The sequence below is a fragment of the Syngnathus leptorhynchus genome, chromosome 10 (genome assembly GCF_054491065.1).
Source record: "Syngnathus leptorhynchus isolate UIUO chromosome 10, UIUO_Slep, whole genome shotgun sequence".
Taxonomy (NCBI): Eukaryota; Metazoa; Chordata; class Actinopteri; order Syngnathiformes; family Syngnathidae; genus Syngnathus; species Syngnathus leptorhynchus.
Genome location: NC_141204.1, coordinates 12043380 through 12057152, shown reverse-complemented (window position 1 = coordinate 12057152; position 13773 = coordinate 12043380). Strand labels below are relative to the sequence as shown.

Genomic DNA, 13773 nt, shown 5'->3' with positions numbered 1-13773 from the left:
TGAGGCGAATGGATTCAACGAGAACAAGACTGCAATGTTCAGATGTGAAAGAAGTGTTTGTTGATTTATTGTCGTTGTACTTTTTTAATACACTCGGCACAGTTCCCATTTAATGTTCTTACACAGCGTGCAACATGTTTATGTGCTCCTGCTCTTGCTGGCGTTCCCACATTAGCCAGCGACCAAGATTTATATACACAATGTATTTCTACTTGATGTTGCATCTTATTTTCATATTTCATACCTTTAAACCACTTATTTTATTTTATTTACAAGATGAATATATAGAATAGTTATCTTTAGTTTAGAGTTGTTTTTTTTAGCACATTTAATGTTCTTTCCACCGCTCTGGTGACCTTTGATATCATCTTTCACGTCCGATTGTAGCGTTTTTACATCATATTTGCTGTTTTGACACCGTTTTCTGTTCATTGTTGTCCAATGTGGATGAGGTGATTTTTCATTTGCTAAAAAATTCTCATGACATCATGATGAACAAAGTTGTCGAGTTGTTTTTCCTGCATGCTTTTATTTATCGCCAACCGCATTTGGTAAAGTGCGAATTTTATTTCAACCGTTTTTACATCATATTTGCCGTTTTGACACCGTTTTCTGTTCATTGTTGTCCAATGTGGATGAGGTGATTTTTCATTTGCTAAAAAATTCTCATGACATCATGATGAACAAAGTTGTCGAGTTGTTTTTCCTGCATGCTTTTATTTATCGCCAACCGCTTTTGGTAAAGTGCGACTTTTATTTCAACCACTGACATCGTCCCATCCATCCATCCATCTTCTGAACCGCTTTGTCCCCACGGGGGTCGCGGGCGTGCTGGAGCCTATCCCAGCTGTCATCGGGCAGTAAGCGGGGGACATTCTGAATCTGATGCCTGCCGATCGCTGTGCACACAGAGACGAACAACCATCCGCACTCGCACTGAGGGACAATCTAGACTCTTCATTCGGCCTACCAATCATGTTTTTGGGATGCAGGGGGGAAACCGGAGTGCCCGGAGGAAACCCACGCGGGCTCGGGGAGAACATGCAAACTCCACACAGGGAGGGTCGGAGGTGGAATCGAACCGGCACCCTCCTAACTATGAGGCGGACGTGCTAACCAGTGCACCACCTGCGCTACTGCCCGATGACGGCTGGGATAGGCTCCAGCACGCCCGCGACCCCCGTGGGGACAAAGCGGTTCAGAAAATGGATGGATGGATAAAAAAAAAAAAGGTTTAGCCTCCTGTAGCATGAAAAAGATGGCAGTGCGGGTTTTTGGAGGCAGGGCCAGCTTGGTGGGGGGCGTTCCTTTCCTGTGATTTGTAGCCAATGAGCGCTGATGAGCTGCAACTCCACTGCCAGTCGCTCGCTCAGTCAGTCAGTTTGTCAGTGGCAAAGTGCAATCAGCGGCTAAGTGTCCGGACGTCAGCTTGTTTTTTCCCGCGGCCCTTGTGGAACTCCTTTTCGGGGAGAGGCTGTACAATCCTCGGCAGTGCTCCGAGATTGAACGGCTCTGCCCGGGTCCCCAAGCGAGTGTCTTGTAGCGAGTGGCGAGCGTCCGTCCGTTGAACTGCTGCCCGACTGACTCACTTTCACTCTTCAGCCTGCGATCTGCACGCACTTTGTGTTCTTGCTTTGAAGTTTGTTTGTTTGTTTGTTTGTTTGTTTGTTTGTTTGTTTGCTTTCCTTTGCTTTCCTTTGCTTTCCTTTGCTTTCCTTTGCTTTTTGTTTTTTGTCTGGTTGGACACTTGGGCGCATTTGTAGTTGGTAATAAGATGACAGCAGACAAGGAGAAGAAGAGGTAAGACGACATTGACTTTAAAAAAAAAAAAGTTTCACTTGTTTCACAACGTGTCGACGAGTGTTGTTCGTTTTCAAATAACCTGAGGCGGTGGCCTTTATTGCTCGAAAGTGGAGGTGGAAAGTTGAAAGTGAAACTTTTCCAAGGCACAAAGTGAAGTTTGTTTCAAATACCAGGCCGGCGCCGGACACTTGATAATGTTGGGCACCTGCCCAATCCAAGCAATACGAATTTTCGAATTTTACAATCCTTGCCGTGACGTTTAATAGTAAAGACGATGACGATCATTCATTCGGTTGATTGTTTTTGTAGTTTGCAGCAGCGTTGCATCACGATGCTTATTTTATAATCAGATCTGAGTTCATTCGAATACCAAACGTAAACTCTTCTTTAGGGGGTCCAGCACTCATTTAGTGTCCCTTTCATTTTTCAGTTTCAAAAGCTTCTGATGCAAGAGTTAATTTGATTGATGTTCATACATAATATTTTGCTCTCTAAGATGGTGGTTGTAGTTACATTTTTAATTTACTTTCTTGATTTTTTTGTGTGTGTGAGGTTAAATCTCCCTTAAATAGGAAAAAGAAAAAGCTGAATAACTGTGTCTTTATGGTTTTGTGCATCTTAGATGGAATTGTTTTGAAATTGTGTGTGCGTGTGTGTGTGTGTGTGTGTGTGTGTGTGTGTGTGTGTGTGTGTGTGTGTGCCCGTGCGCTTGAGAGAGAGAGAGAGAGTGTGAGAGAGAGTGTGAGAGAGAGTGTGAGAGAGTGTGACAGAGTGTGTGTGTGTGTGTGTGTGTGTGTGTGTGTGTGTGTGTGTGTGTGTGTGTGTGTGTGTGTGAGTGAGAGACTGTGAGACTGTGAGACTGTGAGACTGTGAGAGTGAGTCTGTGTGTGGTGCACGTGCATGTCAAACTCTGCAATAGTGACGTGGAGTTGAACCCTTTCACCTGGAGAGGGAAAAAGGGATATTCAAGCCTCAAAAGTCTGTTGAACCTTTGTGCGTAAATAGGGTTTGTGTGGGTGTTGAACCACTTCACTAGAAAAAAGTGTGAATGTGGACAAAAATGTGGCAATTAAAAAAAAGTGTGCGTCAAACTGTTGGAGCAGTAAACTTGTGGCTGTCGAAATGTGTGTGCGTGGGAAAATTGTGTAGATGTCGAGGCCTTTGCCTGGCAAACGCTGTGTGGCCTCCGTGTGCAGCCAATTCGCACACAAGGCTCAAGATGAGTAGAAGGTAAGAGGGAAAATGACAAAGACTTTTGGGGGGGGGGGGGGGGGGGGGCTTGTGAGGAAGCGTCTTGATGGAATTTGTGGCTGTGATGTGCTTGCTTTTTTTCTGGTTCACTTTGTCCTGACGTCCATAACATCAGCTTCATCGTCGTCGTCTTGTTCTTCATCATCTTGGTCCTGGTCTTTGTTGTTCTTTGAAGACACACATTCACGTTGTCACTTTGTGGCGTGCGTGTTGTGACATCGAGCCACATGAGTGTGAGTGAGCGTGTGCGTGGGCTGTATATAGAACAGGCCAACACACACATTCTGTGGCCTGCTGCTCTTCGTCGGCGGCGACTTCGGCCATTTTAGGCAAGCTGCAGGCCAGCTAATGTGAATTCATCCGTGGACTTGGTATGCTAACTTCCAGTCGCTCGGCTAATGCTAGCAAGAGCAGTGACGGCGTCAAATGGTGGAAAGTTTGCTGGCGGTCTGCTGAGATGTGGAGTTTGATGCCCATCCAGAAAGTGCTGCTGGCTGGCCACACTTTGGTTTAGTGCTTGCAGTCAAGCAGCAGGTAAACAAGCTGCCTCACCTGTTCACACCTTTCAAGAGGGAGCTTATTCTTCTCCCTGGTGGCGTCTAAAACTGCCCCTAGTACATCCCTCTGGTTTGATATTTTGCAGCTTTTGACAGGGTTTTCACAGTATCTCGCACCTTTTGTCTTGTGTGACCTGCATCTGATTTTTTTCTGCTATAGTTCCATTGTCTGTCGCCAGCGGTTCAGTATGTGGATCTGATTTGTAGCCAGTCTGGACGCTCAGCTGGCGCTCATCCGAGCTGGACGTTACATGACCACTGCCACCATACATCCTCGGCCAACCGGCGCTCGCTCTATTCGTGCATCCTTTTTGTCCGTTGCTCCCTGGCTGGTCGCTGCCATTTCTAAGCGTGCCCTCCCCTGCGCATCCTCTGGCGGCAGCAACGAGTCAGACTCAGCCGCGCTATTTTTACCTCCTGTCAAACAAATCCCTTTGGTTTTCCGCACGTGAGTTGAACGTCAAGGTCAGAACATGAAAAGTGTCGCGTGACGCCGGTCGAGTGACTAGAAACTGGAGCGGCTTGACGGAAAGTTGCGATGCAGCCAGGCGAAGGCGACGGGCGGCCGATCCGGTTGGCCAACATTCAACACCGGCCTGCGTTTCGTTGTTTGACTACTCAAACATCATCAAACAATCCCAAACAGTTATTGCTTAAGAAACTGTCATCTGAAAAAATTACTTTTGCCATGCTGGTCTGTTTGGATCTGTTAGCGTAGTAAATTACAAGATTCTCCTGGACTCTCCCTCTCTCGCGTGCGTGTGCATGCACGCTTTGAGGCTGACGTCATGTGACCTGACATGTTAATTAGCAGCCGGCCTGGACCCATTAACAAGACAGCCTCAGTCCGCGGTGGGAGATGTTGTCATGTTTTTGGCGGAACATCTTGTTACCGCGGTTACGTCACATGTTCCCCACCAGCGGGCAGAAGATTTCAATGTGCGCTCACAATCAGGAAAGGCAATAGAAATAGCGAGCCGAGAGTGCTGGCGTCAAGACAGTATCTTAAATGTTGACGCGGCCTTCGCATGCCAAGGCCTCCTTTTGCACAGGGCGCCATTAGCGCTAGTCGTAGCACCGATCCTTTTTGTCCCCACACCCTCATGCCACTTGTGCGTACCTTCCAGCTTTGCGCATTCTCCCATCCAGACTTTGGACACATGCGCAACCTTGGAATGTGTGCGCAGCCTCCAAAGAAGTCTGTGGCTGGCTGTAAATGACGGCCCGATGACTTTTGTGAGCTAATCGATGTCTCAAAAATGCATTTGGACAAAATGTTTGAGCCTTCCATGTAGCGGATGTGTCGTTACCGGTGAGACGTCGATCAAAGAGCCGCCGAGCACACAAATATAGTCGAGTTGTTTCTGGCCCCGATTTTTGCTCCTTCCCAAACAGGGACAACAAACGTCTCTACTCAAGTGAGCGTTGTTTGTTGGCCCAGTCGTTTTGTCATGGTGGCAGATTCTCGCCTTGGACGATTTACTTTGAAAGGAATCGTTGGCGGGACAGAATCGCCAAGGATGCTACTGTGTGTGCCTTGGTGAAAAACCTGTTCTGTGCGTGTGTGCGTGTGTGCGTGTGTGCGTGTGTGTGTGTGTGTGTGTGTGTGTGTGTGTGTGTGTGTGTGTGTGTGTGTGTGTGTGTGTGTGTGTGTGTGTGTGTGTGTGTGTGTGTGTGTGTGTGTGTGCGTGCGTGCGTGCGTGCGTGCGTGCGTGCGTGCGTGCGTGCGTGCGTGCGTGCGTGCGTGCGTGCGTGCGTGCGTGCGTGCGTGCGTGCGTGCGTGCGTGCGTGCGTGCGTGCGTGCGTGCGTGCGTGCGTGCCAATATCTGACCAAGTAAATGAGCAAATGATAGAGTGAAAGTGAGATTGTGAGCGAGTGTGCTCGTGCACGAGTGTGTATATTGATGTCTTCTAGCTCCGCCCTCCTGGCTTCTCGTTTGGTATTCCGACTTGTCAGTCTTGCAAAGTTTGTTTATTTGTGCGCACTTGTGTGTGCGCGCTTGTCATCTCTTTCATGGCCTATCGCAGTCATCAGCAATCTCTTGCATCGTTCTTCTCCTGATTGAGCTCAATCTGGGGCCCCAGAGTGGGATGGCTCTTTGTTTGTCTGTCCCTACGTGTACTGTGTGACTGTGTGCGTGTTTGTGACTGTGTGTGTGCGTGCGTGTGTTTCCAGAACGGCGTGTTCTATGGGATCACAGATTAGCCAAACTTGTATTGTTACTGTGTTTGTTTGTCGGACAGGCCCTCCGCCGCAGGAAGGCCAACTGTAAGCAAGGGAAGGTGTGTGCGTGTGTGCGTGTACGTGTGCCCATGTGGTCTTTGTTGTGCAATATCGCCTTTGTTTCTTTGATCACTGGGTGGCTCTGACGTGTGCTGCTTACTTCTACCACAATGCAAGTACCGTAATTTCTGGACAATAAACCGTACTTGATCATAAGACGCACCAGCTATAATGAGGGGAAAATCTTGTTTTGTTCATATATAAGCCATACCGGACTATAAGCAGCAGGTGTTTTAATATTATCATATCATTTGTAAGAGAATGTACACAAAGGGGATTGTCAGAAAAGTGATGGTTCTTTGAGGACGCAAACGTTTTATTAACATAACGTTTATGACAGAGATGGAGAAGCTCTCCAAACATATAAACATATGCATAAATCTCAATGACGACTATAATAAACGTAATGTGCGGGGAACACTAACAACACACAACTAATAATAAATAAAATGGGACCACTTACAGGGGAAAAATTGGCAATGCAATATTAGCTACACGTAAAACTCCGGAAGAGACGGGAGCCGGAAAAAAACTTGAAAAGCGTAACTCAACAAGATGTCATCAACAATAGCCCAGCGCCCTCTAGTACCTGGAAGAAACCGCTACAGTAGCTTCAGCAGCTCTATTTCCTTTGTGAAGAGCCGAATCTCTCCCTTTAACTTAAAAGCAGCAGCATATGCATTTCTTTTGTCCCCCTATAATGAGGGTTTGTGTATAAAACTTCCTTTCTCCAGTAATGTCCATCTTGATCTTGTTCTGTCTCTTGTTCATGTCAATTGTGCGGCACTATTTGCGTGGCGTACAGACATGCGATCAACACACCATTCTCCCCAGTGACCGTGTGTCTGGTCACATATCCCTCCGCCTAGCAAAGCAGTGCCACACAATAGCAGTCCACAACCTTTTTACTAACGTGTATAACTGTATTAGACATGACAAAAATCACCAAAAATCCATAGATACCGCACCGGAAAATACGGTACATTTTTATTCTTTTGTTTTGAAAATGAGCATGAAAGGTCACCATGCTTTGCACAGCAGAAACATGAACTGCTGTAAAGGGGAAAAATTGACTATGCAAAGTACGTAACTGTATCGCTGTTGGAATCGACTGGTGATGTGTGGTCGTCTCAGTTGGTCTGTCAGGCTTTGGACCACAGCAGCTATTTTGAATCCAAAGCAGTCTTGTTTTGGCATCACTTTCTGACATTTTGTTTCATTTTCTTCTTGCCCGAAAACAAGTGTGGCAACAATTTAAACACACGCACAGCTCACTTACAAATATCAGAATCTCCCGTCGATCCGACGGGTGAGTAGACTAGCAGTTATTTCTGCAAGTCTTACCAGCACAAAGATTGTTTTAGGTGTCAAACGGTCGTGCCGTCCTCTTACCACCCTCTCGCCTTCAGAGGGTCGTTGCCCAGCAGGTGCAGGTACTCCCACATACAGGGCGGTGCGAAGGTGCAGCTTTACAGCATCGCCAATCCAACCCTTAATGCTGAGTGTTAAGCAGGGAGGCATAGGGTGGCATTTTTTTAATAGTCTTTGGTATGACTCGGCCGAGGATCGATCGAACCCACGACCTCCCAGTCTCATGGCGGACACTCATACCACAAGGCCTAGGCCACTGAGCTTACAAATAAATGTGTGTTCACACACATGACTTTGTAACGCAACCTTCCCGAGTCCAACCACACACACACACACACACACACACACGGTGCTGAGTGTGTGTGTGTGTGTGTGTGTGTGTGTGTGTGTGTGTGTGTGTGTGTGTGTGTGTGTGTGTGTGTGTGTGTGTGTGTGTGTGTGTGTGTGTGTGTGTGTGAGAGAGAGAGTGCACGCGTGTGTGCACCTGCAAGGTGAAAGGGGGGTGATGTTTCACTCTGCACGTTCACATGAACGGTTAGCATGCAGTTGAGCACACGTGTGTGTGTGTGTGTGTGTGTGTGTGTGTGTGTGTGTGTGTGTGTGTGTGTGTGTGTGTGTGTGTGTGCGTGTGCGCGCGCGTGCATTGGTAGGCCCTTAATGTGATTGTGTGTGACAATAAATCACTGCTTCTCAATAATATTATGTTAGTGCCCTAGGAACTAGTGTTGTCACAAGAACCACTACTTTCATTACCAATTTGGTACCAACACGCATGGAAGCAGCACAGGGCAGCAGTCAGCAGCTCAAATATGCAAAATTACATTGAGGGTGTGCGCACAAGGCTTGTTGGCTATAGCAGATGGATTAGTGATTTTAAAAGTAAGTGGATTCTGTTGTTTTGCTGTGTTTTACCGTGGTACCGAATTAGTATCAAGAATCGTGGAAAATCACAGGTATTGGTACAGACAACTGAATTTCTGGTATTGTGACATCCCTACTAGGAACGCCCCCCCCCCCCCCCCCCCCCCAACTCTTCACTGTGGCTAGAAATAGTATAATTTGTCTGAAAAGTCGTTCTAAGTGCATAACAATGCAACCTTATTAAACCCATGGCAGAAAACAAAAGAAAGGTCAACTCACAACAAAGAATAACAAAAAAAAACAACAAACAAAAAATTGGCCGGGAATTCTCCCAAAACAAAAAGAAAAGTAAATGAGATCAAATCATTTTAATGCCACCAACTGAGGCAGATATGCAATAATACTTAATTATCCGCCCGACTTTTTGGAAGAATTTAATCAAATGCATGTGTGAGTTGGATTTGATCAATACGCTTGACTCTTTTGGTTTTTGTCAGCCATGTTTGTCGTCCTGACTTGTGAAGTGGAAATTACGAGTGCATTGTGTTCAAGTGCTTTAGTTGTCGAAGTTAACGGAAACATGGCAGACCCAAAGTTTACTCTTTTCTGCTACTTAGGTAAAACAGTATTTGACCTCTTCATTCATCTGCTACTGCAGGAAGAGGATATAGCTAAACATAGACAGTAAATATAATACACCTATGCTTTATCGTATTGATCATGTCGCCTAAGTTATCCTCGACTGACTGCTAGTGTATGCTTTTAAAACCAAATGATTACAGTGATGCCTAACAAGGCAACAAGTGTAAATGGCGATGTTATACAATTGTGTATGCCACAGCACCATGGACGCCACAAATTCACCAACTAACAGCAATAGAGAACGTTTAACAATTACCATGTTGAAAGTACTGTATCTCATCTCGGTAGCTCGTGTATCCATTTTTTTTCCAGTTTTCCAGTGGAAATTATGACGTGAGTGTGTGTTCATGTGCAGTTTTTGACGTCGGTTTTTGGTATTTACTTTTTTACCAGAGGACGTGAAGGCAGCTTTAGTTCCCGTCAACAAGCAAACATTACCCCCTTACCACACACACACACACGCGCGCGCGCGCGCACGCACGCACGCACGCACGCACGCACGCACGCACGCACACACACACACACACACCAGTGTCACTCCCTGTCCTGTCACTCCCACGTTAATTTACTCTGTTCAATTTCCATCAGCCATTTTTGTAGTTGCCAAGTCACGGGACTCCGGGAGATTTCATGGGTTGCTCAATCAAACTTGATCAAACATTGACATTTGGCTAAAGTCTCTGATGAAGCAATCTACGTTGGTGTCTGTCGAAGCAAGAATACGCTGATTGTTTGTCAATTTGGAATGTTTGGAAGTTCCACATCTGGCAGATAACTCGACTCAAAGTTCATCTTGCTCTATCTTATACTGAATGTTGATAATTGAGCACAAAGCAGTTAGCAATGATGGGATTTGCTGAGCTTTGCTCAGTAGGTGGAAACTCTTTAACTTGTTTTATTTTGTGTTTTTGTCCCATTTATCAGAAGGCAGTCCTTGTAAGTACCTGGCTTAAACAGCCTATTGTCTACGACCACGTAACAACAGACTGTTATTATTACTATAAATCATTTTCACCGCAGTTAAATGTAGCTCACCGTTTGGGTTGGACGGTAGCTGTTAGCTGACGTTTTCTAGCTGACGTTTATTTGTAGCTGAGAAATTTTTCACTGATTAGACGGCACTGCTAACCTGTTACACTGTAAATTGTACAAGACGTGTGTGTCGACCTCCTTCGACTTCTGAGCCCAGAATTGCCCGCGGGTAAATGTAAAACAGATTTTCACCATCGAGAGTGGGTCGAGATCGGATCCCTGGGGTTCACCATACTCGGAAAACAGGACGCTTTTCACCAGCTGGCTGTGCTTGCACATGATCACTTGGTCACTTGCTAGGCTTGGAGACAGGAATTGGCCGGCTGGCAGGTGGGCACATCAGAAGAGTAGGCGGCCACACCAGGAGCCACCGCCGCCGATAGGATGCCATTGTTAGCCATCCTTTGACTATACGACGTCTACAGTGGATGCACGCAATCAAAGCGTGAGCATTGTTGCCCAGGTCCACATTGTCGTGTCCTCTCCGTCAACTGCATTTCTTGATGGCGGCGGCCGTGTTGCGTGTGCAGCCAGTCACAACATTGACGGCGCCACACAAAAAGATTCATTTGGATGCTTTTGACAGTTTTGAAATGCAAGAGCAAACCGTCATAACGTGTCATTGTCGGGGCTTGTGTCACTTAGGAGTACCTCGGAGCGTCGTAAGGAGAAGTCTCGTGATGCCGCCCGCTGCCGCCGCGGTAAAGAAACAGAAGTCTTCTACGAGCTGGCTCACCAGCTCCCGCTGCCGCACAGCGTCAGCGCTCACCTGGACAAAGCATCTATCATGAGGCTCGCCATCAGCTTTCTGCGCACGCGTCGACTCTTTGCCACAGGTACGCCTTGCAATCGTTCCAATTTGACAGGTAACGAGGCCGTTTGCGGCTCGTGGGGGGAGGAGTCAGTTGACATAAGGCAAGTAGACAGACAGGAGGACAGAGAGGCATGACTGACGGGCGGAGGTCATGTTCCCGACCCCCCAATGGAATAGGAAGATGATGGCGAGGTTGACTCTTAAGCTGAGTAGGAAAGAAAAGTGAGGCGCAAAAACAGCCAACTTTAAATCATGTAGCTTTTCTGCCAACAAAGACAGAAATTGTGTCTGGTGAAGAAAACGACAGCTGCCTTTTTGCAATGCATCAGGACAGGTGTGGGCGGCCATATGTGCTTACGTGAGACATATCATGGAAAATCAATTTTTTTGCATTTATATTCATTTTGTTGTGTCTCCAATATTGTAGAAAAGTGTAACCTATCCCTCAAGGTTCTGCTAAGATACTTTTATGATCTGTTGGGGGCGATTTTTTACTCTGTTCAGTTTTCTCAGTTTTCTTTTACGTATTTTTATCTAATACATCACATCGGTTGTGGCGGTACTACCAAACAAGGTAATGGGTGTGGCCAAACAGTTTCGCAAATTTTTGATTACTCTGAGAGACTTTTGTAGTCCAAACAACTCAAGGATACCGAAGTGGAGAGATCAAAATGTTCCGTGGTTGGATGTATCAATCCACACAACTCATTGCTTGGTCAAATTAGATTTTTAAGCAGTGTTCCTACATCCGTAGGCAAAATCCTTCTTGTTCAGAAATCAGAAGTGTTTCAAAAATCTTATGTCAGTATCGTGAAGGATTTGCCGAATGTTTTTGTTTCGTTGATGGTTCAGTTCTTTCAATCTATGGAAACGACGGACACAACAATAAAGCAGTAAGCTTGAGATAAAACAAAATATTAAACTGTATTTTACTTTAATAATATTGCGTGTCTATGCACTCATTTTCATAGCATTAGCCTCAGTCTTACTGCTGCGAATTTTGAGTAGTTATATCAGATGAATTGCATCGAAGGTGGTGTGTTATTCTTGGGGAACACAATAATGTGTTAAATTCATTTGTTAGCTTCTCGCTAACGCTAGCGTGCGTTCACAGCATAAGTTGTGAAAGGAGTGACGATCAAAAGAAATGTCAAGTGTCAATGGAACCGTTCTTAGGACTCGTACACGTGGGGCTTACTCTTGCCCGTGGGACAGACAGACGTACGCACGCACGCACGCATTTTGTCAGCCTCCAAGTCGCCACTTCTTCCTCCTGTGTGTCATTTTGATTCCTAAACTGGATCAAAAACGAGCTCTATTGTTCTCACATTCCTGAAAGCGTCAGAGTGGACGTCCAGCGGAGCTTTATTTTGAGCTGTCTGCTTCGTTTCATTTTACGTGGTGATAGTTTTGATGCCTAACCAATTAAATGTATGCGTTGGCCGCTTCATATGTGTGGATTCAATCAATCTTTGCCTTGGCCTCCACAAATCCTCAACACCTTTTTCTAACAATTTAGCAGTGGTGGGCCATCAGGGCCTGAAAGGCCTTCTCTGCTGGCCTAAAATTATCTGAAGTACAGACTGATTTTAATTATATTTTGTCCATGAATACGTATTCAATAATTACAAATGGTCTGTCCGCTTCCTTTCATTGCTAGTTGCGCTGCTTCCAGACGTGTATTTTCATATTTAAGCATTTAACCAATCTCATTTCAGCCACTATTTGTTGCCAGATCAACGAAATTTGCCTGGAGGTCCTCACAATCAGTTCTGCGGGCCCCGTAGCATAAATTAAATGTCAATCAAACTGTTGCTTCAACCAATCAGATTTTGAGTTGGTGACACCAAGGCCCTCTCGCAGGAAACGTCAGCGTATTCACAGACTTTGATTGAATAGTCAAAGAAGTGTACTAGCCAGAGCTAGCAAACTGCATCTGTAGTGAGTTGCACAAGCAGATTTATTGTGTTGATTTAAGAGCCGTTTTGTCAACCCACAATGGCTGAAGGAGAGGAAATATATTTGGTTGCAGATTCACTGTCAAAGCCATTTTAAAGACGTACTTTTCAAGAAAAGATGGACATTATTACTCGAGCTATAAAGCAAATTAAAACTTATGCCAGAAATAGGACAGGGCAGGCTCGACTTTCAACATTAGCTTCGATGGCGATAGAAAAGGACTTCTCGATGGAACTGAAACGCACGGATAATTTGCACCACAGAGTTATTGAAATCTTTTTGAGGAAAGAAAGGAGGATGGATTTTGTGTACAAATAATCAGGATTTTTGGTGAGTAAAATGTTGCTATATTTCCTAAATAATATTGCAATTTTATCAGGTTATATTTTATGCTTTTTTTAATGTGTGTCGCAGCTGTACCTGCAGTAGACGTTTTTTAGCCATAAAATAGTTATTGAGGGTTGGATCGATTCAGACGGAACACGAGGTGTGAAATGCACGGCCCGCCATGTCACACGGATTGGCATGGAGCAGTGCGACCAAATGCAGCTTGGACCAGGGTTTATTGAAGGGAAAAGGTAGGTGGAAGGGAGGATAAGGGGAACAAGCCAACAGAACCGGCAAACTAACATAACGGCCTAACAAATATCGACAGAACTGACAGAGACATAAAACAAGAAATATTCCGACAGGATTTAAATGCAAGCCAGGTCACGAGAGGCGGTTGAGGGTGATCACACTGATCATGGGTAAACAGGTGGGGAGAGGCGAGCACACAGACAGGAATTATGACAAAATGTACACACAATGGACTGACCGGGGACTATTCGTGACACGCCACTGCGTTTTAGAAATGGAATGAATAAAACGGAAATGAAATTATTTCAAGTTACAAGTGGTCTTAAATGGAGATTTTGCTAAATGAATGCATTCTTGTTCGAATGCATTGTCCTGAGTCTTTGCTGTTTTTTTTCTTAGATCAATTGGACCATGTGGCAAGTGGAGTTTCTTGTTTTGTCTGCTGATTGCGCTGCTTTCAGTCAGGTGCATAAATACTGTTGTCATCGTTTTGGTGCTTCAACTGCAGACCTGAAGGTTGAATTTGAGAAGATTTCCCCTCAAATCACGTGATCAGGGGGAATGTGGTGACTGGAAAGGGGAATAAGAGAGGGCAGGGCGGGCAGAAAGTGCAGGCGAGG

The 13773-nt window shown here is 45.5% G+C and overlaps 1 protein-coding gene across 2 annotated transcripts in view; it reads left to right on the top strand.

The window, feature by feature from the left end:
- Positions 1 to 1342: 1342 nt before the first annotated feature.
- epas1b (endothelial PAS domain protein 1b) overlaps positions 1343 to 13773 on the top strand; it is a 31821-nt gene continuing 19390 nt past the window's right edge. Inside the window, exons 1-2 of one of the 2 annotated variants that reach the window (XM_085922498.1) lie at positions 1343 to 1800; positions 10447 to 10637. In XM_085922498.1, the coding sequence (XP_085778624.1) occupies positions 1775 to 1800; positions 10447 to 10637 (217 nt within the window). In that variant the 5' untranslated portion in view covers positions 1343 to 1774. Of the gene's footprint in view, positions 1801 to 3092; positions 3589 to 10446; positions 10638 to 13773 lie in introns of those variants that run through there. The other variant, XM_085922499.1, reaches the window with a different exon arrangement.